This window comes from Phalaenopsis equestris, unplaced genomic scaffold (genome assembly GCF_001263595.1).
Source record: "Phalaenopsis equestris unplaced genomic scaffold, ASM126359v1 Scaffold000002, whole genome shotgun sequence".
Classification (NCBI taxonomy): domain Eukaryota; kingdom Viridiplantae; phylum Streptophyta; class Magnoliopsida; order Asparagales; family Orchidaceae; genus Phalaenopsis; species Phalaenopsis equestris.
This window is the reverse complement of record NW_018164444.1, coordinates 23,745,363-23,773,211: the sequence shown is the minus strand read 5'-3', so window position 1 is coordinate 23,773,211 and position 27,849 is coordinate 23,745,363. Positions and strand designations below refer to the sequence as shown.

Below are 27,849 nucleotides of genomic sequence, written 5' to 3'. Positions count from 1 at the left end.
TTCGTGTGAAAAATTTGATTCACGAATCACTGAAAAATGCGGGAAATTGCTGCAAATTGATAGAGAAAATTTCAGGTTTATTTGAATTTATTTGTGGTGTGTGTTTTGTTTCATACAAGGCAGGTAAAATTCACTGCAGGATTAAATTCGAATGGTAATGTCTGGTGCAAAATTTGAGATAGTGAAGTTTGACGGAACAAGGAACATCGGATTGTGGCAAACAAATGTGAAAGATTTGTTAGCACAAGAAATTTTGAAGAGATTACGAGCTATGAAACCTGATGGTATTATCTATAAACTGTTGGGGAGTGCAGTTGTAGGTGGAGTTAACTCTGTCGGATCATATGATGGAAATGCAGCAAGTATGTTGACCAAGCCAGGTATTTTCAACAAGTTCTTGAATTGCTTGAACTTGTTGAATGTTAGCAGTTGCTAGTTGGCATGGTTGTCCAACCCACTACGCTCCTAAGGGGCTGGATATTCGTCAAGATGGAGAATTGTTAGGTATGACTCATAATACCAGAATTTGGAGTCTCTTGGAATGAAGAGAGGTTTCTTGGAATTAAAGAGGTGTGTCTCTTGGAATTTAGTGAGTTGACATCAGCGTGGGCGCAGCAGAAGCATGATGGCCCAACTCACATTGGTGCAGGTGTAACTCTCAGGTATTTTTTCTCCTAAAGGGGTGGATATTCGCCAAGGTGGAGATTTGTTATGGTATGGCTCATATACCATATAGGGACAGATGCTGGAAGGAAGCGGAGCGGAGCGGAGCGGAGCAGAAGAATCTGTCCAAATTGGGAAGTTACGTTATATGGGTTGGGGTTATAATTTGGGAATTACATATTGTACTGCATGGCTTACTCTAGGATTATAAATAGACATGTTTGTAATCCTAGGTCTATGAGAGAGCTGAATATTCTATTCTGTAATCTTTTCTGAATATTGAAAGGAAATCGCCGCTCTGCTCCCGAGGACGTAGGCATCTTTGCCGAACCTCATTAAATCTTTGCGTTTTTCTGGATTTGTGTCGATTACTGTTTTTTTTCGCCCTAATTTGTATCAACAAAGCAGCACCGACTATATTTCAGCAACGACAACATTAAGCAAGTAGAGCAGCATGCAGCAACAAGTTTGCAATATCAAAAGGAAAATCATTTTTGAAAGCCCAATAGGGCTGACAGGTCGAAATTAACCATCCTGTAATGCCATATTAGAGAAAGATAATTTACTTTGTCTAACAAGAAAAGAGCCCCTATCCATAAAAAGGAAACGAGTACAGTATTCTCGGGTACACCAAATCAACATATTCCACACAAACAACTATGGACACTTGCCAACCAAGATAATTTCCTATGCTAACAATACCAAATTTATCCATATTATCCTAATAATCATCGGAAAGATACAAAAAAGGTAAAATATCAAATGAACCAAAGATTTATAACATGAAATCAAGTATATAAAATCCCTCAGTAATAGAAAAATGATGAATGTCATATGCAAATCTCTATAATCACTTTCTTGTTCTCTAGTATAAAGTTTCAGAAGGAAAAAACAAATATAAATAAAATTTGTATAATGTTCATAGTGTAACAAGCTAGCAAAGTCAAAAACTCACAAATCACTAAAGCATTTAACCGAAAAGGAAATAAAAATTTAGTTCATAGCTAATATTATGCAGATGCATTTTCATATAAAAACTATTGACTCCTTGATGTTCATGTTTTTTAACTTAACAAGATCATTATCCGTTTCTTGTCAGTAGTTTCATGTAACTCCTCGTGCATAACTTCACTCTGCTCAACTCAATGGAAAGAGAAGAAAGAGTATAGGATTATCAACCCCTCCAAGATATATATATATATATATATATATATATATATATAGAGAGAGAGAGAGAGAGAGAGAGAGAGAGAGAGACCTATAGTCAATAGTTTGATACAAGTCTCTCATGCTTATTTTCTTCTTTCTTTTTGTCGCTCCACAAAAACTGTTAGGGCCAGCGGTCTACGCTTCTCTCAATGCCTAGCACCAAATCAGCAAGAGAGATATGCCTTGCTGTCGTCAATAATTTGATGTTGGTGTATCATGCTTACTTTCTTGTCTCTTTCTTCCTCGTTCTTAAAAATAATAGAAGCCAGCAACCACCAAATGCCCCGCCTTAATCATCACAATAGAAAACAAAAGAAGAGTACAAGGGTTACCGACCCCATCCATGTCACTCCCACACACATACACGCATTCTTCTCTGTTTACAATAGTTTAATGTAGATCATTCTTATTTTTTTTATCACTTTCTTCCTCATCACCTAAAAAAATAGTTAGGACCAGAAACCACTTATGCCTGCCTCTGTTTATGAAAGAAGAGGGACAATCAACCCCATCTGACACACACACACAGACACACATAACATGCCTGCGCACACCTAGAAAGATGGGTGATGTTAAGAGATTCTAGTCTGCTCCATTTTCAGAATGCAATTAACGGAAAAGAAAATGAAAATTTGGTAAATGACCTACATTGAACTATCATTTCTATGAGAAGACAAAAATTTTGGGCATAAAAACTTATCCTTTATTAAATTAAAGCACCATAAAGATACCCAAGCATTACTAAACTTCAGGAACTTAGATGTAATATGGAATTTACTCAAAAGCTTGACAAAAGGCATTGACATACCCATGAATTAGTTCAACTAGTTGTGGCCGCAACTCTTCATCTCTTAGCTTATGGATCCTTCTTGAAATTGCATCTATAGATTTGATTGTCATACTAATCTTTGTGATGAGCTTATTTATTGCAGCCCGTGTAGAATCAATCTTACTGGATTCAGCTCCCCTGTCATCCAAAGCTTTGAGACGAGTGTACTTCCTATCATAAAACAATCGCAGCTTCTCTTCATCCTAGCACAGCACTCTAATCAGTTTTAGCGAAACTTTTTGAAACTAGAACTGAACAAATAGAAAGTGAAAAAAAGCATTTAATTCCAGTTCACAGAATATAGCAGTCATCAATTGCATAAACTGAATCATGTCAGCTAGCTTATTTTTTTTAACAATAAAAAAATTTCAAATGTTGTTATAGAGGCCAACAGCGAGCATTGACTACGGGCAGCATCATAATAAATCAGAATGACATGGGCAAATTTATTTACATAATAAAATTTACCTTGATGGTGTATTATGATGCTCAGAATAATTAAAAACTACTTAGATAAGGACCCCTCAACAGTAATGTAAGGCATGAAGGCATGCATTTGTTGTTAGTTTGATTAGCTTGTTGAGGAAACTCTGGAAAGAATCCCCTTTGCAAATTCACTAGCGCTTAAACTCAATTATAAATCTAAACCACACCATGGAATAGGATCGCATAGATTCAAAAAAATCGGAACAAACATACAAACAAAAGCAAAACAAAAAACAAACCAGAAAAGCATACGATAATTTAATGAAGAAAAAATAAAGAATGAGAAAAAAACCACGCAGTCACACTACCAGAAAAATTCCACTACAAAAATCAGAGAGTTGATAGAGAACACAATCCATTCCCTCTCCACTCGCCAGAAAACTTATAAGATCAAGCTCTAAACTCTTCCCGATCCAATCCGACGAGAGAAACACATGACGAAATTACCAAAATCCTCCTCCCCAACACTTCATACTTCACTAGGATTTTGTCGAAGAACTCTCGCACAGGAAGACATTCACAGCATTGAAATTCAGCCTTTTAAATAGAGAATCCTGCACCAACCACTCTGTGCGCATAGGCGCCTGGACTTGGCGAATAACCATCGTGTTCTCTAGAGAAAACAGGAGTGTTGGGCGTTTGAGTGCCTAGGTGCCCAAAGGAAGGTGTTTGACTTCCCCCTCTCTGTCTGCTGCGCCCAGTGGGCGCTTAAGTGCCCAAAACTAGGCATAAAAGAGTCGGACTCTCTGTCAAAGGTTTTTAGCATCAAATTAGACTCCACGTCTAAGAATCTCCCACTTGGAGACCGATAGCACCCAACACTAAGCCTTTGAACCTGCACCTCTATTTGAATCACCTTCATAGTCAAATATTGTGGTGTGGCTCACCCTCGGTCTCAACCTTCACGAAACCCAACTGAAGTCAAACATAGCTTTGGCTTCTCAACAGTCACCACCTTCGTTAAGATGTCTACAGTGTTCTGAGCAACGTGTATCTTCTCTAGGAACAACTCCTCATCTTCTAGAAAAGAGCAAATTAAATGATAACTCAGTTGAAAGTGTTTTGTCTTGGCATGAAAAGCTACATTATTAGCAAGATGAATCACACACATACTATTACTGTGGAGCTTTTCGATCCACTGCTCCTTGCCCAATTTTGTCATAAAATTGTAGTCAAATCATCTCCTTGCTAGCATCAATAATAGCAATGTATTTAGCCTCTGTAGTTGAAAGTGCAACGCTCTTATGCAGCTTGGAAATTGAACTCACCGTTGTGTTCCCAATGTAAAGATATACCCGGTCATACTCCCCCTACTATCCACATCTCCTACCACATCTGAATCTACAAATCGTTGTAGACTGATCACTACACTTCCATAACAAAATGATTGTTGATTGTTCCCCTCAAATACTTAAGAATCCACTTCACTGCCTCCTAATGATGTCTTCCGGATTGCTCATGTACATGCTTACCACTCTCACTGCATATGCAATATCTAGTATGATACAAATCATCACGTATATCAAATTTCCAATTTTTGAAGCATATGGAGTTCTCTCCACTTGTGTTTGCTCTGCTTCAAAGTTAGGTGATGGCTTCTTAGATAGTTTGAAGTAACTACCTATGGGGGTGCTAACTGGTTTTGTCTCACTTATGTTGAACCTCTGTAGGATCAAATATACTATATTTGAGACAACTTCAGTGTTTCTGCACTCCTTTTCCTGCTGATTCTCATCCTAAGAATTTTCCTGATTAAACCTAAATCCTTCATCTTGAATTCACTTGATAATTGTTTATTTAAGTCCCTGATTTTCTTCATATGTGCTTCTATAATCAACATGCCATCCATATATAAAAAAAGTAAGATATAACAATTATCAGGGTGTTTGATGAAGCAACAGTGCTCAATCTAATACTTCAGGTACACGTTGTCTGACATGGACTGTCAAACTCTTGTACCACTGTCTCGAACCTGCTTCAAGGCATAAAGACTCTTCTTCAATCTGCAGACCAAAAATTTTTTACCCGAAACCTTATAGCCCTATGATTGCACCATGTATAGCCCTTCCAGATCTCCATGTAAGAAAGTTATTTTACATCCATCTGCTCCATATGTATATCTTCTGCTACCAAACTCAGTACAACACTGACAGTCGTCATCTTTTTCACTGGAAAAAAGATGTCAATATAATTCACTCCCTCCTTCTGCTAGAACCCTTCACAACAAGTATTGTCTTGTAGCACTTGCGACCATCTAACTCATACAACTTGTAGACCCACTTGTTATGTTGTGTTTTTTTTTTGTCATTTGGTAATATCGTCAAAACTCAAGTCTGATTTGACTCTATAGATTGTATTTCTTCATCTATGGTAAGTTCTCACTCCCTTGAATCTTCAACTTGAGTGGCCTCCTCAAAGCACTCTTGTTCATCACTATCAGTTAGTAACAAATAGTGTAAATAAGGAAGATACAAGTGTACAGCTCATATCACTCTACTGAATCTTCTGACTTCTGTAACAGGCGACTGAGGAACTTACAGTGCTCCTTTTGGTTGAGCACTTCTTCTATCTCCACCTTCTTGATCACCAGTATCATTTATCTCAACATATCTGGATTCTTTAAAAGTAGTTGATGGATTTTCCTGAGTTATAACCATGTCCTTATACATCTCCATTTTATTGAAAGTGACATCCTTGCTCCTGATGAATTTTTTATTCTGATAATCCCAGAACTTATATCCAAACTCATCTGAGTCATATCCAATGAATTTCGAGAAAAGTTTGCTCCTGGAACCTACATCAACATGCACACACGAAAAACACCCAAATACTCTTAAATGAGATGGATTTACTTTTTTGTTACTCCAGACTTTTTTAGGTAAGCCTTCCTCCAAAAGTATTGATAGATCATGGTTAATCAGATAAACTACAGTTTTTACTGCTTCAGCCCAAAACTATTTTGACTAGTCTGCATCATGTCACATGCTTGTAACACGCTCCGTGATTATTCTATTCATGAACTCAACCACACAATTCTGTTGCAATGTCCTTAGGACGGTGAACTCATGTCTGACCCTCTCTATAGCACAAAAATTTTTAAACTACTGAGACACTTCAACTTCATGTTTATCTCTTTTTCTACCATTGCTTTCCACTTCCTAAAGACTTCAAATAAATCTGATTTTTGCTTTAAAAAATAAACCCGTACCTTTCTCGTGTGATAATCAATAAATATGACAATAGCAGGCACCTCCAATAGACTGAACCGGAGTAGGGCCTCATACGTCAGTATGCACTAACTCCAATTTCTTTGATTTCAGCACTAGCCCGCTCTTAAAGAAAGAGGTTTGCTTCCGCTTGTCTTCTATAGTCTTCACAAAAATTCATATCAACACATTTCAAACCCTAAAGCTTATTTTTAGAATGTGGGGACATCATAAATTTCTCACTCTTATGGTCAAGCTTACGGTGTCACATACCTGCATCAATACTGATTCCAGCTACATCAATAGAATCAGCTATTCCATTGATCAGGCAAAGGTGCATTCAATGTTGCCCCAAGCCTTCACTAGTGCCCGTTGATCACCTTCCACGAATCACCTCAAAAAGTAGCCACGAGTCCTCACTTTACCAACCGACTCACAGAAATGAAATTTCTCTTCAGACTTGGAATATTTCTAACTTCAGTAAGCTTCTAAATTATTCCATTTAGCAACCTAATGTCAACATCACCCTTTCATACGCTATTGCATGCTTATATCTTAGATAAACCATGTTTAGATCACTCTCAGTGTAGTTTTTGAACACCTCTTTATTGGGGCAATCATGAAAAGAGACACTTGAATTTACTATCCAATATTCAGTGTTGATTAGGGATACAGTTTGACATTTTTATACACCGAGCATATTTTGGAACTATCTAATATAAGACTAAACGTCAAATGGAGTCTCAATTGACGTAACAATTTCCCCCTAAAGAGAGAGCTCTCCACATCCATCATCACCACCTCTCAATAAAATGCTCTCAAAATCAAGTATTTTGCACCAAAAACCTACCCATTTACATGAAGTCATCTGCTCTTAAATTATGTCAAAATAATTATGTAGGGCAGCTAGCAATCATGGAAGAGGCAACTTGAATGAACCAATCAAGCATAATTGAAAAAAAAAATTTGTTAAGGATCAATCAAAGGAAGATCAAGGTTGGGCATGAAGCATGCCAAATTCATCAAATGGAATAACTGTTTGAGCCCAAAAGCTTACGATCAAGGATGAGAGCCACCAACGGAGCATTTTTACACCACCATTCAGCTATTTAATATTAAAGTAAAACCTTACCATTTTTTTTTTTTAAGTCCAAGGACTAGTTTTATTGAAATAGAAAAGATACATAAAGAATGTATGAAAAGGGCCCAATAGAGGCACCCTACCCATACGATAACAAGTACAATACTACCCCAACAAAAGGATACAGATATACTCAAAAAAATTTAAAAACATGCAGAAAATAAGTAGCTAGATGATCCAGTTTAGTCCTGTCTCTTCCTCTAGTTTTAGAAGCGAAGCCAGATAACAAACTTTGAAGTGTTGTGTCATTGTCAGGAGTAACCAAAGTATCATCCATTAAGTCAAGTTGGAGTGTGCCCCCAGTCATCTTCTTCCGTCGAGAAGTGTAAACATGTCATTCTTCATCTGAAGACTGACTCATGTGATCCTCAGTCTAATTAGATATTAGAACCACAGTAGAAAGAAAGGCAGTTGTTTGCACAGCGATAGGTTCCAGTGTATGTGAAGTGTGAATTATCACATCTACACCTAATGTTTCCTGAATAGAAGTTGCAGGGTTATCCTGACTTTCGATCCGAACATTATCCCTTATAGTATGGCTAGGAGAAGGGTTCTCAGAGGCAGACACAATTTCCTGTCTTGTGGTGATTCCCTCCTCAGGTTGGCTATCATCAGGTTTGTTGGGAGCTCGTTCAGGCACGTGGGGTGAACTAACAGTATGTTCTTGCTTTTGACTATTTGTTTTCATCTATGGGTGCAATTTGAAAAATTTCTCTTGCGGATGTCCAAACATCTTGCAGTATTTGCAGCAGTGGGGTTTTTGTTCCACAATGATTTTTTGTCAATAATCATTATGAGCAGAGTCAAGCCAAGCTTCTTCAACATCTGGTAGTGTAATATCTCTTTCAATCAAAATTCATGCAATAATGGACCTTGAGAAATGAATCACATGTGTGTCTACCTGCAAAGGTTTTCCAAGAATAGTCCAAATTGCATATAAGATAGGTAGGTCAAAGAATTGAAGCTTGAGTTCATATAATGAGGACCATATAGGTGTAGTTGGGGGTTCTTAATTAGGATCAAAATCAGGGGTCCATTTAAGCAATTTCATATGATTGTTCCTGATTGTGATGAATTTTTTTGAAAAAATCCCAGTGTATGTGAAGTGTGAATTATCATATCTACACCTAATGCTTCATGAATAGAAGTTGCAGGGTTATCCTGACTTTCGATCCGAACATTATCCCTTATAGTATGGCCAAGAGAAGGGTTCCCAGGGGCAGACACAATTTCCTATCTTGTGGTGATTCCCTCCTCAAGTTGGCTATCATCAGGTTTGTTGGGAGCGCGTTCAGGCACGTTGGGTGAACTAACAGCATGTTCCTGTTTTTGACTATTTGTTTTCATCTATGAGTGCAATTTGAAAAATTTCTCTTGCGGGTGTGTTGACCTCATTTTTGTGAGGTCTTTTCCTCTCCTCCTTAGAGCCTAGGTTCTAGCTCTAGAAATCCCTATGGACCATCTTAGAAAACTAGAGTTGAGACTCACCCTTCTAGAAGCTCCAGTCGATTCCTATTTTCCTTTGATGTCTAGCATCTTTGGCACAAGAAAGGTTTTCCAAGAATAGTCCAAATTACATATAAGATAGGAAGGTCAAAGAATTGAAGCTTGAGTTTAGATAATGAGGACCATATAGATGTAATTGGGGGTTCTTAATTAGGATCAAAATCAGGGGTCCATTTAAGCAATTTTATATGATTGCTCCCGATTGTGATGAATTTCTTTGAGAAAATCCTTCTGTAATCTTCTTCTATGCTCAGTTGTATCATAACATGTCTTTCGTCGAAAAGTCACAACTGCCAAGCCCCAACTAGTTTGAAATCTTCAAAAACCTTCCTGATAATCTCCATCTTAGGACGACCTAATTGGAACTTTCAAACAAGTAAATATTTGTATTTTCCTGCACGAGTTGGAATTTCAGCATCATAGAAGAATAGTGTTGGTTTGCCCGCCTTTTTTTTTACTTTTTTGATGAGACTGCAATCTCCATGTCCTGCAACAGAATCATGATACATCTGCGGGAACATTAGGCTTTCTGCAAGTTGGAAATGGGAGTTGTGTTTGTGAACCACTGTAGCATCGAAAGGTCTGGCAGGATTATCACCTGCAAAGGCAGCGGCGTAGCAAGGCCCTAATGCCATTATCGTGCTTCACAGAAGCACAGCAGGAGCTTGGCACAACTTGTTGACTGTCGCTGACAAAACGAGAGGCGAGATGAAACAGACGTGAAATCCTGTCGTCCATCTTCGAGCACGACGAACGACACGAGACCGTTGTGCCAGACAAGATCGCTGCGACAAATGAGGAAGAGGAAATCGCTGGACCTTACATGTATCAAGAATAATTAAATAATAAAAGACAGAAAAAGGATGGCAACTAATTGATGACATGGATGAGGATTATACTATTTACAAGCATTGTGGTAGCTCCCCTATGAATAAAGACTACTTCGAGCCTCCCTTGTGAAGGTGTAGCCATGACCATTCTATCTAGCCTACTATGTGCCTCGTGCATCATCAATATTCCATAATATACGCACATTTTGTAACATAGAGATGCGGAGCGGGCTTCCGCGGGCTGCTTGCAGCCCGTTGGACTGGGTAAATGGGGAGCAGGTCCAACCATCCCCCTAGACAGGTTGGTTTAGTTATCTATTTCGCAACCGTCTCCTCCTCCCGTGACCGAGTCGATCTCTCCTCCTTGCCTGCCCCTGTTCCCTAATCTCCCACATCTTCTCCCGGTCATTGCAAACCTTTCCTTTTCTTCCCCACTTCATAAAATCTCACCTTTATTTTCTCGCCCTCCTCCACTACTTACGCATGTTATCTTATTAGGCCTAACTAGTCTTGATTGTTGATTTTTCTATTCCAGTAGATCCTTCTGGTTTCCTCCCTCATTTGAGGTTGTATCATTCGGCAGCATGATGCTACGGCTGTATCCCGTCAAGGTAGTGTGTATCTCAGCTCAATGCCCTCCTCCCGGCATCGTCCTCCACCTGAACCGGTTGGTTTAGCATATTTATTTCGCAATCGTCTCCTCCTCCCGTCATTGAGTCGATCGCTCCTCCCTTCCCGCCCCCGTGTGCCAGGGAGAAGGTTGGACCCGCTCTCAATTTGCCCGGTCCAACGAGCTACAAGCAGCCCACGGAAGCCCGCCCTGCATCACCATGTTACAAAATTTAAGTATACTATGAAGTATTAATGATGATCGCTCCTCCTTTCCCGCCTCCTCGTCCCTCCGGCAAACTGCTGCCCTTCCAAGTCCCCCCTCCAGCACTCCATCCAACCGTCGTTAAGCAACTTCTACACTCTCTTTTGTCAACCCTCCGGTCTGCCACCGCCATCAACGCTCGGCTAACAGTCGTCAGCTCCTAGCACCACTCTAGCAGGTTCTAGCCACCTTCCAGGGTTGTCGCACCGAATTTGCCGCATTCCAGACTAATTTATACCTCATGTTCAATTTATTTATGCATCACTATTTCTTTTGGAAAAATTTTCTGTTTGGACTCCTGACGTAGAACTACGTGCGGACTCCAATAATATGCCGCGACGTGTGCTATATCGCGAAGATTATTTTGGGTTCTTGAAGTGGAACCATAGAAATTATTACGGGATTATTTCGGAGTTATTGAAGAGAAACATATATATTTCACTTCAATAACCAAGAAATAACCTCTGCGGTTCTACTTCAATAACCCCGAAATAACATCGTGGTGGTTATTTCAGAATTATTTATGGGTTATTAAAGTGAAATATATAAGTTTCTCTTCAATAACCCTGAAATAACCCAAAAATAATCCTGAAATAACCTCCACGGTATTATTTCGAGAAAGTTATCTCGGAGTTAATAAAGTGGAACCGCAGGGGTTATTTCGAGATTATTGTGGAATCTGCGGTTTCACTTTAATATTTTTTAGGTGAACCGGATATAGCACACATGGCGGTCAATTACTGGGAGTCCGCATGTAGAACTATGTCTAGAGTCCGGAAAGAAAATTTTTCCATTTCATCTACTATTTATGTGTTATTTCATTTATTGTTTATGCATTCTTTGTTTACAGTTTATGCATTGTTGATTGTGAACAGTAGTCGTTGTACTTGTTTTTAAAATATAGCAATAAAATTTGATGCAGCTGAGTTATAGTTTGAGTTAACTCTGGTATCATAGTCAATACAGAGTTATAAGCTGAAAGTTACATGTAACTAAAATTTGAAAAGTTTGTAGGTCCAACATATCTAACCAAATCATGAAGTGACAACCCCGAAGTAGCAAACCAAATCACAAGATAATCAACCCAAGTAGAAGAGCCTCCAAGATCTCTAATGAACATATTATATCATTTGATTTAAAATTAAGGGAAATGCAGGGTTTCTTTGTTTAAATTTTATGAAAGAACCTTCCAAGTTTAGTTTGGAAAAAGTTCATGACCAAAAGAGTAGATCAACTTTAGCATTAAAAAAAAAACTAACAAATAGCTTAATTTCACTGCAGTAGTTTATCCAAATTACAGGTCCAAAACACAATGATAAGTTCAAATAATTAACTATATTAGGTTCCCATTTCTGACTCATGCAAAAGTGCTTTTAAACAAGAGCCTCACAAAACTAAGTGCACAAAGTAAAAAAAATTCATAGTTATAGCCAATCAACTGACAAGTTTAAAAATTTTAAATCACTAGTAATATGATCTTACATTTTACTTCTTAATGGCGTTCAATTGAACTTTAAAAGGTAACCATTAAAACTATCGCACTTTGCATATGATGCTGTCTATGGTACAGACAAGAAACTTGATGGTCAAAGGGTAGCTAACAAAACATACAACTCCCTACTGCATACAGAGACATTGAATAAGAAACTGCTGAGAACTATACCTTGACTTCCTTGTACAGTTTCTTCTCCCACATGTACAATTGCTCTAAAGTTGATGAAAGGTTGTTAGACTTCGCGGAGATGTACTTCTCAAAATCAGTGCATGCGTCTTCATTCACTTTCAGTATACTTACACCTGAATATAATAAAATGCCCGTTGAACTATGCATAAAGCACAAATAATGCCAGAGAAATAAAACATCATCAGTTATAAAAACTAACTTCAATTAGAACCGTTCAGTACAACCTATCAATTTTTCCTTTTTAGGAGAACGATATCCATAAGCATTTTCTCTTCTAACTTGTTATCAATAGAGCCTAATTTTTGCCAATTTTCTTAAAGCCTTTCAACATAACGGGTAAAATCAGGTCCGCTCGAAGTTTTCTACATTGAAACTTCATGTTTTATCTTCAGGAAAATAACGTATGAGATAAAAATAAATTTCCTAAACTATTCAAGTGATTTGAAAAGGCTTAAAATGTGCCATTAACACGGATCTCTCCATTTGCTAGTAGTTAAGCTGCCAGCAATAATTCATTACTCAAAAAAAGTGGCCTTAACTGGGTTTTTAGGCCGATTCATAGAGAAACATCATTGAGTGGCCTAATAGAAAATGGAACCATTAAGCCTCTCAATCCTAACAGACTCCTCTTGAGGCTTAGCCAAACATTAGTTGAGGAAGCATCAACCATGAGCAAATTGAACATCAAGAAAAGGCAGAGTTGTTCCAAAGAAATAATTCATCGGGCCAGCCACAATAAATTTGAGATTTTTCATAACTCTCCCCCTCAACTAAAATTTGTGTCAAACTACACTCTTCTGCTAAAAACTGAGCAAACTAAGCTCCAAAAGCCCAAAAGGGCAGATCAACAATACAATCTCAACAAGCTCAAGTGATGTATAGACTAAACACCGATCGCAGAAATATATTTGTTGAACCCTAAAATGGATCCATTGAATTTAAAAGTACACTGTCCACTGAGCTTCCACAAGCCAAAGTGATTGCTTTTTTGCTCTGAATCCTTAAATGGTAAAATTTATCACTGAATCCAATATTGCAACATGAAATCAATCCAGCTGATCATCTCAAGTAACATCCCCCTTAAAATAAGCCTTCTTTTAAGATTCCAATTTATACACAACTTCCTCGCGATCAAGTGGAGCTGATTCACAACTGTACTGGTAAAACCATTGCTGCCCTCTCTTATGAGGCTATGTTGGAAGATACCATTTTTAATTTCGGTTGGCTCAAAGTACTTAAAAGACACCCGCGAGAGCAATTTTTTCGGTGGAGAATTATTCTGGAAGCCTTGCCAACTAATTGTTGCCTCTTCAGAAGAGGACTTGCGAGTGATATACTCTGCTCATGGGGATGTAATGCTCAAGAAGACATCAACCATTTAACTACTAGCTGCAATGTCTACATCAAAGTGAAACGCAAGCTTCAGCAGTGGGGAATTTCTCTTCCAAATTTCCTTAACTTCCATGAAGTCACGCAGGATCTAAACAATTGTGGAATAAGAATCATGGGCATCTTGCTATATATTGTAAGGTGGTATATCAATGATGGCAAGCTAGAAACTCTAAAAAACATGGATGGTTCTTTGGCACCCCTACTGTCCTTGCTTTTTCGACTCTTGAAGCTCGTCTCTACACATAAATTTCAGCTCAAGGAGCAATGGGACACTACTCAGTCAAACAGACTGATGCAAACTCCTTTTTGGTGCCCCCCCCCCCCAGTTGGCTCAAATTTAATGTGGATGGGAACCTTATTTCTTTGCATCAAGGCAGTATTGGCGTTGTCATTATTAATGATATTGGGAATCTACTTGTAGCGGCCAGTAACTCAATTGAGCATCGGGGTAGTGGTCGTGTGGAGCTTATGGCAATCTATACCATAAAGAATTTTGTGGATTTGTAGATGCATGAAGTGAAAGGTGTCATTATTGAAAATGACAGCTGAAATATTATTAACTTTTTGCAACAAGCCAAGTCGCCCAGCACTTGGAGACGAAGACCACAGGATGCTGAGGATCTCTCTTTTTTTAACTCTTTTAAAGAAGTCCTCTTTCAACCTATAGATAAAAAGCAAAATAATGTTGCTCATACTTGTGCTCAAAAGACTATTCATGATAGTTTTTTTTGTTAGGAATGGATAGCTCACATATCCTTTTTCCTTTTGTTCTTTTTATCAGGCCCATATTTTGACGGGCTAGGTTCTCCTTTTGTATCTTTTTGTATTTTTCTTTTAGATTAATGCAAAAAGCATATATTCAAATAAATAAGCCTTCTTTTGATTTTTATAGCCAAAAAACCAATAATGTCCTTCCACAAATCATCATCGCCAAAATAAATAATGAAATCGCTCTGCTAGAAGTTGCAGCTTACGACACACTTCACCAACTCTTATATTCATGAAAATCAAAGCATATTACAAACTTCGGCATCTCTAGAAAACCTCTATCCTGCATCATTTAGCACACAAAGATATTGATGTTTTCTTAGTATTTACAACATGCCTAACTCCTACAAATATCATAAAATTACTCGCGAAGAAACATATAATATGGAGAAGTTCAATCTAGAATTCATTCATGATTGCATCTACTTCTATCAGTCATAAAAAGAGCATCACTTATAATTGAACCAAACCTATATATAACAACATTAGTATAAGATAATTTATCCTTCTTATAGTTTTCATTTACATCTAACTCCTTCCTCTTCAAAGCCTGGCAATCCCTATTGATGTATGTTTTGAAATAAGAGCAAGTCAATCCTTGCCCCTATCAAGAAACTTCTCACATGATTAGAAAAAGATTCCTTCTCAAAAAATATACCTCAACCAATAAGCCCTTAGTTGGCATATCATCTCCAACAGCCTTAAATTAGTATTAACACTTTGAACTAAAAAAACTCAAAAGTTCCTATAAATTAATTATACCACTTACATATGATGATGAGATGTCATAAAAATATTAGTAAGAAAATAAAAAAAAAGTACTGTAGCAGTAAAATTTGATCTTCGATTTGTAATAACAGAAAAATAATAATAATGATAATAAATATATAAATAAATATAAGTACTGTAGCAGTAAAATTTGATCTTCAATTTGTAATAACAGAAAAATAATAATAATAATAATAATAATAATAATAATAATATAAAGTGTGTCACGGTTAGATGAGTCACAACTCCTTAGAGAATCATAACATATGATCTTTCACAGTTACCCTCATTCAACGAACGAGAGAGAGAGAGAGATAGCGGGAGAGATCGAGAGAGGAAACTATCATGCCCTGGCCGATAGAAATTAAGAAGAAAGAAGGAAGATGCAGCTATTGTGTTGTGTCGAACTGTGCGAAGGAGAGGAAGGAAGCCGATTCACCTCTTACCGGTACGACAACCTATCCTTGTTGAATGAAAGCAGCATTATCGAGGGCTTACAATGCAGAGTGAACCACAATCAAAGCCATGAAGAAGAAGAAGAAGAAGAAAAGGGAAGATGCAATATGTGGTGTAAATGTTCTGTTTAAAAAAATTGGAAGAGAAGATGAAGATACAAATAAAGAAGTGAGTCGGGTGGCCGAAGAATTGGGAAAAGAAGCTGATGAATCAGGAAGCCGAATAGGTGAAGTTCACCTATAAAATCGCAGACCGACTTATCTGGGAGACGAGCAGCGTACAAAGGAGAGGAGGACGACGCGAAGTTTAGGGCAGAGGGAGTGTGAGAGAAAGAAGAAATTATAGGAGGAGAATGAGACAAGTGGCTCACCTGGTGCATCGTTTCCCTCCACATTGTGCTTGATAGAGATACAAAGAAACTGAAGGCACCGTACCCTGGCCGAAGGAAGGAGAAGAAAAGATCGGTCAATCTGAGCCTTAGCAAGCAGGCGAGGAAGGCGACAACATCACTGTCGAACGGGAAACTTCCCTCTGAGTTTTTTGGGAGATACAAATTAACTGAAGACACTGTACCCTGGCCAAAGGAAGGAGAAGAAAAGTTCGGTCAATCTGAGCCCGAGCAAGCAGGCGAGGAAGGCGGCGACATCACTGTCGAACGGGAAACTTCCCTATGAGTTTTTTGGGTTCGTCAAACAAGGAGCTTGAAGCGTCTTTGTTCTACGTGAAGAAGAAATGGAAGTATCGTGCCAAGATAGAGGAGGAAGGAGACCTCCTTCGTGTGTGGTGCTCACGTACAGATACAGAGGAAGAAAGAGACCTTTCCATGTGGGTGTCAAGCCAAGCAGTGTTTTTGGAATAAGGGTATTTTTTTTTTATTTTAGTGATATAATAATAATAACAATAATAATAATAATACTATGTTTATTTTAGGCATTCAATTTTAGAGGAGTCGACATCAAGGCAAAACAATCGGCATCGAGGTGAGTACTTTTACTTCTAAATTATAGTAATAATGTTATATTTCTTATAAATCACTCGAATTAGAATGTCATTAGTCAATATATTTTGTTACTGCAACTATAATATAATTATTATGTCTTATTATTCAATTTGATCCTCTACAAATGAATGTGAATGATTTGCATAGTTAAACTAATTTATTAGACATGCATGTAACAAATGAAAAATAATGTATAATATTTAAAATGTAAATAAAATGATTTATAATATGCTTGCATGAGCATGTCTGACTGTGATAGAGTAACCCCTTGATGATACTAGTGAGGGAACACTAAGGCACTCGTGCACTTATATGGAAAATGATATTGATATTAATGTGTCTTAATTGACATAATTTTTAGACGGTGCTCCTGTAGCGGATGTACAGATATAGAACGATATTGGTACGTTATTGATATAGTATGATTCATTGATAGCATGTTAATTATTTATATGAACATATTAAAAGGTTTAACTTGCATGCATCTTGCTTCTTTTTTCTTTGAAATATTGTAGCTTAGGAGTATTAAGTATTCACTAATTTGCTTAGCTCATTATTATTATAAACTAACTTTTCGGTTAATTAAGTGATTAAAAGATGAGTGATAGAAGAGAAAAAAATTATAGAAGACGCGGACAACCGTCAATATGGTAAATTAAAATATATTGTTTTAATTAAATTGCGTAGTGGTTCTTTCACCTGTAAATAGTAAGTTATGGAAAATGAATAACGAAATTTTTTTAATTCACATTGTCCAACCATCTATACATTTATTGGTTAATTTCAAGGTCGGTCAAGTCGTGAAAAAAGTGTTATTAGAGCCAAAGGTTTAAGATTAACTAATTAAATATTTGATAAAAAGATCCAATAGGATAATTATAATAAAATTTTAATAATTGTAAAATTAAAGTTAACTCAAAGTAATAATTATTATCCAATCAGGTATGTGATACACCCAAAAACATAGAAGAAGAAGATTTTATAGAAAACAAAGAAATACAACCTAATATTTATGTGGACACGAATGTCCTCACCCAAATGGCAACGACAATGATTCAGATGATTTAGGAGTACAGATTGCAACGTAATTATACAATTGATGTGGATAAGTACTTGAAAAAATTTCAAGGTCTGCGTCCTCCTCTATTCAAGGGAACTAAAGACCCAATTGAAGCGGAAAACTGGCTAATGGGGATAGAGAATATACTATTTTTACATCATTTGTCTGGATGAAAGAAGATTACCATTGGTGACGCCTGTGCTGGATAGAAAAACCAAAAGGTGGTGTCGTGGGTAGCGTCAAGATAGGTTATGGGACGTACCCAATATGATGATAAATTGGGAGGAGTTCGTAAACCATTTTAGAGTGGTTCTGTTTAAAAGATCTGTGTCCACCTCCCCTTATCATATTAATGAATGACCTTAGTTTCATGGATAGCCAATGTTGTTTTGCTTGAAGTTTGTTTATAAAATTTTGATGAAATTTTTATAAGTGAGGAAAATTGCAACGGTTATGTTTAAAAAAAATGAAAGAGGAAATGAAGAAATAAAGAAGAGAAGTGAGGAGTCGGTTAGCCGAAGAATTGGGAAATGAAGCAGATGGATCGGGAATCCGAATAGGTGAAGTTCACCTATAAAATGCAAGACCAACTTACCTAGGAGTCGAGCGGCGCACGAAGAAGAGGAGGACGACGTCAGGGTCAGGGTTAGAGCAGAGATAACGTGAGAGACAAAGAAGAAAACATTGCAGGAGAAGGAAACGCGCATTCCACCTGGTGCATCGTGTCCCTCCACATCGTGCTTAACAGAGATCTAAAGACAGACGACCCTATGCCCTGATCGAAGGAAGGAGAGAAGAGGTCGATTGATCTGAGCCGTAGCAAGCAGGCGAGGAAAGCGATGATGTCACTGTTGAAGCAAAAACTTCCCTTTGAGCTTTTCGGGTTCATCAAATAAGGAGCTTGGCGCGACTTTGTTATGCACAAAAAAGAAAGAGAAACATCGTGTTAAGATAGACGATTGAGACCTTAGTGTGGTGCTCGCATGCAAACAAAGAAAAGAGACTTTTCCTTGCGGGTGCTAAGCCGAGTCGAGTGCTTGGAAAAGGTAGGGGAAGTTCTTATTAAGTGATATAATAATAATAATAATAATATTATTATTGATTAGATAAAATAAAAATGAGAAAATTTTGTCAGAACATAATAAATATGAATACCGTGTTTATTTTAGACATTCAAATTTAGAAGAGTCGACGTCAAGACAAAACAACGGCATCGATGTGAGTACTTTTACTTCTAAATCATGGTAATAATTTTGTATTTCTTCTAAATCACTCGCTTTAGAATGTCATTAGTCAATATATCTTGTTACTGCAATAAGAACATGATTATTGTCTTATTATACAATTCGACCACCTAGAAATAAATATGAATGATTTGTATAGTTATATTTATTACACATGCATATAAAAAAAAAGATATTGAATAATATTTAAAACGTAAATAAAATGATTTATAGTATGTCTGCATGTGTATGTCCAACTGTGATGGAGTTACCCCTTAATGGTACTAGTGGGGGGTGCTAAGATACTTGTGCACGTATATGGAAAAGGATATTGATATTGATATGTCTTAATTGACATAATTTTTAGACGGTACTCCTGTGATAGTTGTACAAATATAGAAGGTGTGTTATTGAATTAGTATAATTCATAGATAGCATGTTAAATATTTATATGGATTTATTAAAAGGTTTAACTTGCATGCATTTTGCTTCCTTTTCTTTGAAATGTTGTAACTTATGAGTATTGAGTATTCACTAGTTTATCTAGTACGTTATTTTTTAAAACAAAATTTTTATATTAATTAAGTGATTAAAATATGAGTGATAGAAGAGAAAACGTTTATAAAAGATGCACACAACCGTCAACGAGATAAATTGAAACATTTTAATTTAAATAAATTAATTAGTGACTCTTTCGTCTGTTAATAGAAAATGAATAACAAATGTTTTTTATTCATACCGTGCGATCGCCTAACCCATCTTGGTTAATTCTAAGCCTCTGGTCGACTCATGACATGTGGCACTATCGAGAAGAGGAGAGCGTCGGGTCAGGACATGACATGGAGGAAAGAGTCGAAGCCTCGCGTACTCTGTTGGGATGAGACAAGACCTAAAGAGAGAAAAGGGAGGAGAACGAGGTCTGCAGTGCTCGCATGAACTTCCTTCGGTCAAACAGCGACCTAATGAGGGACTCGAGCTCACGCAGTTGAGTAGAGGTCGAAGGCAAGAAGAACAGAGAGGACCTTTGTGCGTGAGGCAGGACAGCCAACCGAGAGAATTAAAAGGTGAGTTAAGGTTAATAAAGTATATGTATGTATGTATCTTTGTGTGTGTGTGTTAAAATGTGTGAGGGTGTTTAATAATAATAATAATGAAAAGTTTTATTAAAATTAAGACTAACAAATAGTGATTTCATATTCGAAGGAGAAGTTGGAGGAGCGTGCGAGTTAGGGAAAGGATCGATCCGAATAACTTATAAGGAAAATATTAATGTTGTATTGTTATTATAACAAATAATATAATTATTTAAATTAATGTTATTAATTTTTATGTAATCAAAAGGTATAGAAGGCTGATAAATTCTTAGATTTTGAGGAAGGCAAAGAATCTTAAGGCCAACCAAAAGTTAGTGTTTTTAATCATTCTTACATATTTCAATAAGTCAACAACATTTATGTTTTTCTATTAGAATGAAGGTCTTACAATTATATGCACATTTAATTGGTTTACGTGCTAGAAAGTGAAGTGAAAGGCTGAACTTTCTCAGAATTCTTTTATGCATTAAATTAATATTATTTAAAATGAATAATTGTTTTACTAAATAGTTTAAAACATGTATTTTCATTCACATATTGCATTTTAATAGTCTGAAATGGTAATACAAATGGGAAAAAATAATGGACATATAAAGATGCATTATAAATTATTTAAATTTTATAAAATGAATTGTAAAGATTTAAGTCATACAGAATTACCGCCATATAGTACTGACAAGGGATGCTTGTACCTTCGAATGCAATTTGAGGCTACCTTTGCGTACAGTTTTAAGAGTGTCTTCGGACACATTTTTTAAGATGTTTTTGGGTATGATGGAAATCTTGTGAGGACTCTTTAAAGAGGCTAAATTGGCAAATACTTAAAATGAAATGGAAATGTATAAAATTAATGTGAAAGTTCCAAATTTTATAAGAAAATGAGCTGTAATTTTTTATCATTCATGCATAGCATAAGCTTCGTAATTTAATATATATTAGACTATAATTACTCAATAAGTCATACTTATAGTTGCAATTAATATTTTCTTTTAGGAGGAGATAAATTTTTAATTGATATGTCGGATAAGAAAGGGATGAGATAAATTTTTAATTGATATGTCGGATAAGAAAGATTTGATTTACAAAAGAATGACTGCAACTGATAGGTACTAAGATAATATGTTTGTAATTTCTTTTTTTACTGCTTCTTTTGGATAGAAATATATTGTTATGAGGATTGAGATTTTACTTGCAGATTTTTTATTACTATTGGATAATTTAATTTTTCTTATTGTATCAATGAATTATTAGATGATTTTTATATATATTGGAACCTCTATAAATGTGGATAGTTAATTAGATATTAATACATTCCGACCGCAGTACCCACCTTAGTTAATTCAAAGCAACGGATCAAGTCGTGACATAATGTTTCCAATCCCTAACTATTTGTTGAAAAGGCTTTTGATCATATAAAAAACTCTAGCTTGAATCATAACCCTTTACCATCGTTTCATCTAAAATATTCATCAAACCACATCCACCAAGCACAATAGGATTCTTAAGAGAGCTTTTACATCAAAACTTTATTTAATCTTCATCACTAATAACTCTTAACATATTTGAGAGTCATCCGAGCCTTCAGAAGTCACTAAGCATATTTGATTAAAACACCACATCTTAGTTCTTCAATATAAAAATTCTTTAAACCATTAAATTTCATAATCTCAAAGTTCATGATGTTTGTAATCGATAAAACTCATGAAAAATGCCTATTTTTTCAAGGAAACGATAATTAACCGTGAATTTGAAGAATGCACAAAATAACATCCAAAGATCAAGCATTATACAAAGACGCCATGAGTAACATGACTCAACTAAAAGAATCCCATGTTACTAGGAGAAGAGAAAAGATAAGACCCAAAAAAGAGAAACCACGTTAATGTAAAAATTAAAGGAGGCGTGAAAAAACTTCTTACCAAAACCCAAGTACACCTAATCTCAAGAGATAAAAGAAGCCTAGAATCTCTCAAAAAAAATAAAATAATACAAGTGAAAATAATGAAGAAAACCAAGACCACACATTAAGATCATCCAAAAGGCTCCTCAAATAACACCATAAAATCCATGCAAGTTCAAAGAAAATCTCAGCCTCAAACTTGTGTCCCACATTAAAATCAATTGTATGCAACACTTCAATTTGCATCCAATAACTAAAGTCCGCACCTTAATCAATTTAAAATGCTGGTCTTTAAGTAATACATGTGACCTACTAGTCTACTCAGCAAAATATGATTGAATCCAAACGAAATGAATGACCAAATCAAAGAAAGCCTCCTCCATGTTGTTCACTGTTAGAAACCATTTTAAGTTAAGATGGGCTAAAAGTCAACAAAGCCCACTTCCCCTATTTAATTCGATTAAATGTACACCCTCGACTTGAATAATTAAAATGGGGAAGCAATTTGTTTTGCTTCAAAGCAATCCTATTCGGCATTAACTTAGGATAATTTATGGGTTCACCGCATTAATTTGAGACGATTCTCAATAAAAATAATGGATGGGAGGTAAAAAAGATGATTGCTGACTTCAATAATTAAAAAAAAAAGGATGAGAGAATTACGTAAATAAATTTGCAACTAGCAGCTTATATCATTCCTGCTCTTCCAACAGTCAAGGATGAATAGGGATACAATGGCCTAGACTTTTAGGGAGAGGAACCTTTAGATCAAATCAAGTCAGAGGCAGTACAATTCCAAGTTAAATGAGGTGCAAGTGCTTCCCTGTTTGAAGGTCAGTTTAAACGAAGGCAGACCCTAAATCAAAATAGATAAATACACAAATACTTTTTTGTCAATATCCAAAAATCGAATCCCGCCGAAATCAACTTTGTGCTTCCGCAAACTTTAAAAGGGCCGTTCAACCAATGCTCAAATAAAAGTAGAAACTTGTAGAAGAAGCAGAGCGACTGAAAGAGACCAACAGACTAGCAGATCGTACAAACATCTACATTTCATGCATCCTGATTATAAATATAAAGCATGGTGACGAAAAAAATGAAAAAAAGGAGAAGTATGCAAAGTGCCAAAAAAAAAAGACGAAGAAGCCCACCTCTGAAAATCCTAATCCTTTGTCGATACTGTATCTTACCAACCTCGAGCAACCTAGAAACGTCATCACCACAAGAAGCCACCGATTTAAACTGCTCCGTGATATCTTTCACAGCTTCTACAACATCCTTAGTTCTGTGAACCGATAATACAGCATCCCTGCCCCGCCCGCAGTCTTCCGTGATTACAGCGTTCGCGGCCTCCTCAAAACGTAGCCTTTCGTTTCTGGCGTGTTTCTCCTCGATGTCTACACTGTTCTTCAGATTGCCTCCAACAAGCCTTATCTGGTTCTCCTTCTGCTCCTCTGACATAACCGCACTACTATTCTCATCCACATGAGGCGCAGCCACTGCCTCAGAACTTCCGACGCTCGAGTTAAACCTATCCGAATCATCATCCACGGCTCTCTTCTCTTGCAAAATCGACCGTTTCCCTGCCTCTTTCACATATTCCTGTTCGGTTTCTTCTTCGAGATCAGGTATCCCTTCCTGCTCCCTCACCTCACTCGAATTAGGACTGCTCACAACCGAACCCAACACAATTTTTGACTTCTCATACACATCAAACAGATGTTCATACGAATCAAAAGGATTAAAGAAATCCCAAGAGAACCTCAGAGATGGAGGGGACGGCGGCGGTGGAGGCGGTTGTACCTCAGATGGAGGAACAACCGGAGCTTCATTCCGTAGATTAATTCCGCTCAGATGGAGGAACAACCGGAGCTTCATTCCGTAGATTAATTCCGGGCGGTTCATAAAAATAACTCCCATGCTGAACAAAGGATGGGTATCCGTAGCCAGAGCCATAGTCAAAGCCAAAACTCTGGCTCTGCGAATTAGACCACTGTTCGCCGTGCAAATCCTGGTACACGGTGGATGGGATCGTCGGAGCGGCCTTCATATATGAATAGTTAGCATTGGGGAAAGAGGAGAAAGTAACGGGATGGGGAAACGAGCTCCATCCTTCGCCCCCTGCTCCGCTATTCCCTCTTTCAAAACTTTCTTCCGATGCCGAGCCGGAAGGCTCATGCAGGTGCTGACATTCCTCGTCCAAATGCGATCCGGAGAACGGAGAGACTGAAGAAGAAGAGGAAGAGGGAAGAGAAGAGGCCACCGCGTCGGAGGCATTTTCTCCCTTCAGAGTTCTTGATCCACCAAACTTAGACCTCGCAGGCTTGCCTTCGGAGGGAGGGAGGGTGAGAACAGGGGATGCCGGGGCCAGAACGAGCTCCTCAGCAGCGAACCTATGCAGGGCTTCTCCAACGCGGTCAAGAGCTCGGAAGTAGGACGCGTGAGCAGCTGCCAGAACATAGCGGTGGTCAGCGGCAGCACGGATCAACTCTCTCCTCTCCCGGCATAGTGCCACAAGCGGCAGATCGTCAGCCTTCGAGCTCGTGCAACCCATCGAAACTTCTAAGCCCTAAAACCCTAGTCCTGCCAGAAGCTCACTATGTTCCGCACCGCCCATCAGCTCAATCTACTTCATCCAGCACAAACAACGGGATCAACTACGATAATGTGGGAGGTTTAAGACCAGCAGAAGTGGAAGCCGAAGGGAACCGGGATGAACGGGGTAAACGGAAGCAACCGGTGGAGGCGAAGAGCGCGCGAAGCTGAAGAGAGAGCAGAGCAAGGAAAACACGTGGCGCGATGCCGACGAGATCCTCGAGCGTTGCGTTGTGGCACGTGATCGTGCCGCGCAGAGGGAATAGTAAAGAGTACCAACGTTCGCATAAAAAGATACCGGACGGAACTTTTCAGCTCTTAGAGTGGGTTTTGTTAGAGGACCGTGCGCCGTCGCGTGGAGGTGCGAGCTGTCAGTGGGATGCGGTTACCGTTTTTAGAAACCCTGTAACAGTATGCTTCGAAATGGAGAAAACATTTTTTTTGAACGTATATTTTAATATATTTTGTATTGGAATGAAATTAATTTAATTATAAATATTTTTATTTTATTCATTAAATATTATTTTAATTTACTTATTTTTTTTTATAAAACATTATAGTTTAAGTTTATAATTAATTATTTTAAATTAATAACATAAACTATTAAATCATTTTTCTCATAATTTAATTATATTATTAAATGTTTTAATTATTTTTGCTTTTTAATTTATTTAATTTTTTTCTAATAATTTTCTTATATAAAAAATATGTCATGTATAAAATTAATAACACATATAATTAATTGATCACGTGTTGATTTAGTATTGATCAAATTATATTTTCTTTGTTTATGTAAAAATATTGTATGATACTTGAGTTTAATAAAAATTAGTTGATAATTTGTCTTGATGACGTGAATTTAATTTTTTTTCTCATGTATTATGCTACATTATATTAAAACTATTAGGTGATATAACTTAACTATTAAATAAATAGACTGAATTATTAGATAATAAAATTAATCTATAAGAAATTCAAATAAATATTTTTATTATATTTGTAAATTTCTAATAATTTAATTCTATTATTGAATAAATTAGTTGAATTTATATAATAGTTTAATTATATTAATTAATAGTTTAGTTTTACTTAGGAATTAGCATGTGACAAGTAAAATTAAGTCCAAATCATATAAAAATGTGCATGAATCTTTCTTAAAGGAACATTTTCAACCTTCAAATATCTCAAAGCTCAACACAGTGCTTTCCAACACATCCTGAAAATTTTAATTTGATGTTCTTTTGTATATTTAGATAATAATGCATTAATCAACCCTTTCAGTGCATGCATGCAGTTTTGGATTATGAGAAGAAAATTTTGGCAAGAAAATCCTTGGTTCAAACTTAGTGCAACAAGATTTGAACTTCGTTTTCAAACTTATGATATAACAATTAGATATAAAACTAGGTTGGAATTATGCTTGAAATAGAGGTTTGAAAAAAATAGAAATTTGAACATTTAATACCATTTTTAAATATTATTTAGCTTTTATTTGAACCTTACTAAAATTTGTAATGGTACATTTGCTTAGAAATAGAATCATATGCAATCTCATTCAAATCGTGTCCAAACCTCGTTTGAATTTGTTTAGAGTATGTTTGAACCTTGTTTAATTTTTGTTTAAATGGAGTTGGAGCATCTATTCAAATAAAATTTGAATGAGATTTGACATTTCTATATGGTTATATTATTATGTGAAATTGATTCATTTAAACTTTTTTTATTATATATGCATACATCCTTACTAATTATTTCAATGGAGAGCATCATATTGGCAAGTGCATAAAAAAATCTAGGAGTTTGATGAGGAAATTTACTATAAAGTTTGAAGTTACAAGCTTATTTATGAGATTGACCAATGCTCCTTCAAGGAACTTTTAAGCCCTAACTTATGATTCTTTGATAATTTAAAAAATCAAATTTTAATGAAAAAACTAATAATAAAAGGAATGATAGATGCTTCATTATGTTTAGCATTAAAGATGAGAATAGTAGATTCAAAATTAGAGATTTTGCCTAATATATATGAGGGTTGGATTTTGGTAGAATGTCTAAGAAGAAAAGGTTTAAGGAGGTGACCATAAGTAGATTAATTAATAACCATCCAGATGGTGACAACAAATTTAAGAATATAGAAATAAAGAATGAATTTATATAGTGTTTTAAAAAGGAAGATATATAAAAAATAGGTTTATTTTATTGTTGATGTTATTCTACTCTAGCATGAGAAGCACAATTTTTTTTTTCCATTAACAAGCTATCATTAGTTGAGTAAGAAGCTTTATTTGGATGCCCATTGAGAAATTTAGTAAAGAAAAAGACATAATGTTTCAATAAAAACTTTAGTTAATTATTAAGTTAATATATTGTTCATGATTTAATAACCATATGCAAATTTTTATAATTATTTAATAAATTTTTAAATTTGTTATTTTGTTAACCAAATATTAATGCAATTCAAAAATATAATACAAGAATTACTCAAGCACAACAATATTAAAAATTGAAAAATTTAGTGCAGTGTCGTGATAATATAAATACAGTGCCTCGATAATGGGATGTTAATAATACAACATATATAACTTTAGAACGCTATTCATAGCAGTGTTGTGACACTAGAACTAAATTTGGCAATGCCAAAACATATAAAATACACTACAAAGAACTATATAATAGCTATAAATACACTCCCCTCAAACTCATTTCCTTAATAGATTTCAACAAAACTCTAAAAAAAAGCCAACAAATGGACACAAGAGAAGAACTTCTCATCCACTCTTCCTCTTCCTCTTCCTCATATGATCCTTTTTCTTTTTCTTCTTCTTTTGCTCCTTTTTTAGCAGTGGGGTGGCTAAGCCCAGTATAATGTTGAAAATGTTGTGTTGTGGAAAAAAAATGCTTTATCAGAAATCACGTTCAACTGACATTTCTAGAACATATGAGCTAGAACTAAGTTGAAATCAACCATATATGAGTATTGTTGTTAACAATGTATTGTGTAGTAAACATCTACCCCATCTCATTCTACCAATTAAACCTTTTGTTTTCTCTATTTTGTAGGTCATAAATCTGCTCTCTCAAATCAATCATTTGATCATTAACTATCTTTGGGGCTTTAGATCTAAAACAAGAAGTGATGAAACACTTCCCATGATCAAATGCAGA

General features: G+C 36.2%; 1 protein-coding gene across 1 annotated transcript in view; it reads right to left on the bottom strand.

Moving 5' to 3' along the window:
• Positions 1–25,075, bottom strand: part of LOC110036714 — a 30,249-nt gene extending 5,174 nt beyond the window's left edge. Inside the window, exons 1-4 of the mRNA XM_020741229.1 lie at positions 23,944–25,075; positions 23,241–23,897; positions 12,408–12,541; positions 2,681–2,904 (exon numbers count right to left, since the gene is read on the bottom strand). Of these exons, the coding sequence (XP_020596888.1) occupies positions 2,681–2,904; positions 12,408–12,541; positions 23,241–23,897; positions 23,944–24,643 (1,715 nt within the window). The 5' untranslated portion in view covers positions 24,644–25,075. The remainder of the gene's footprint in view (positions 1–2,680; positions 2,905–12,407; positions 12,542–23,240; positions 23,898–23,943) is intronic.
• Positions 25,076–27,849: the final 2,774 nt, after the last annotated feature.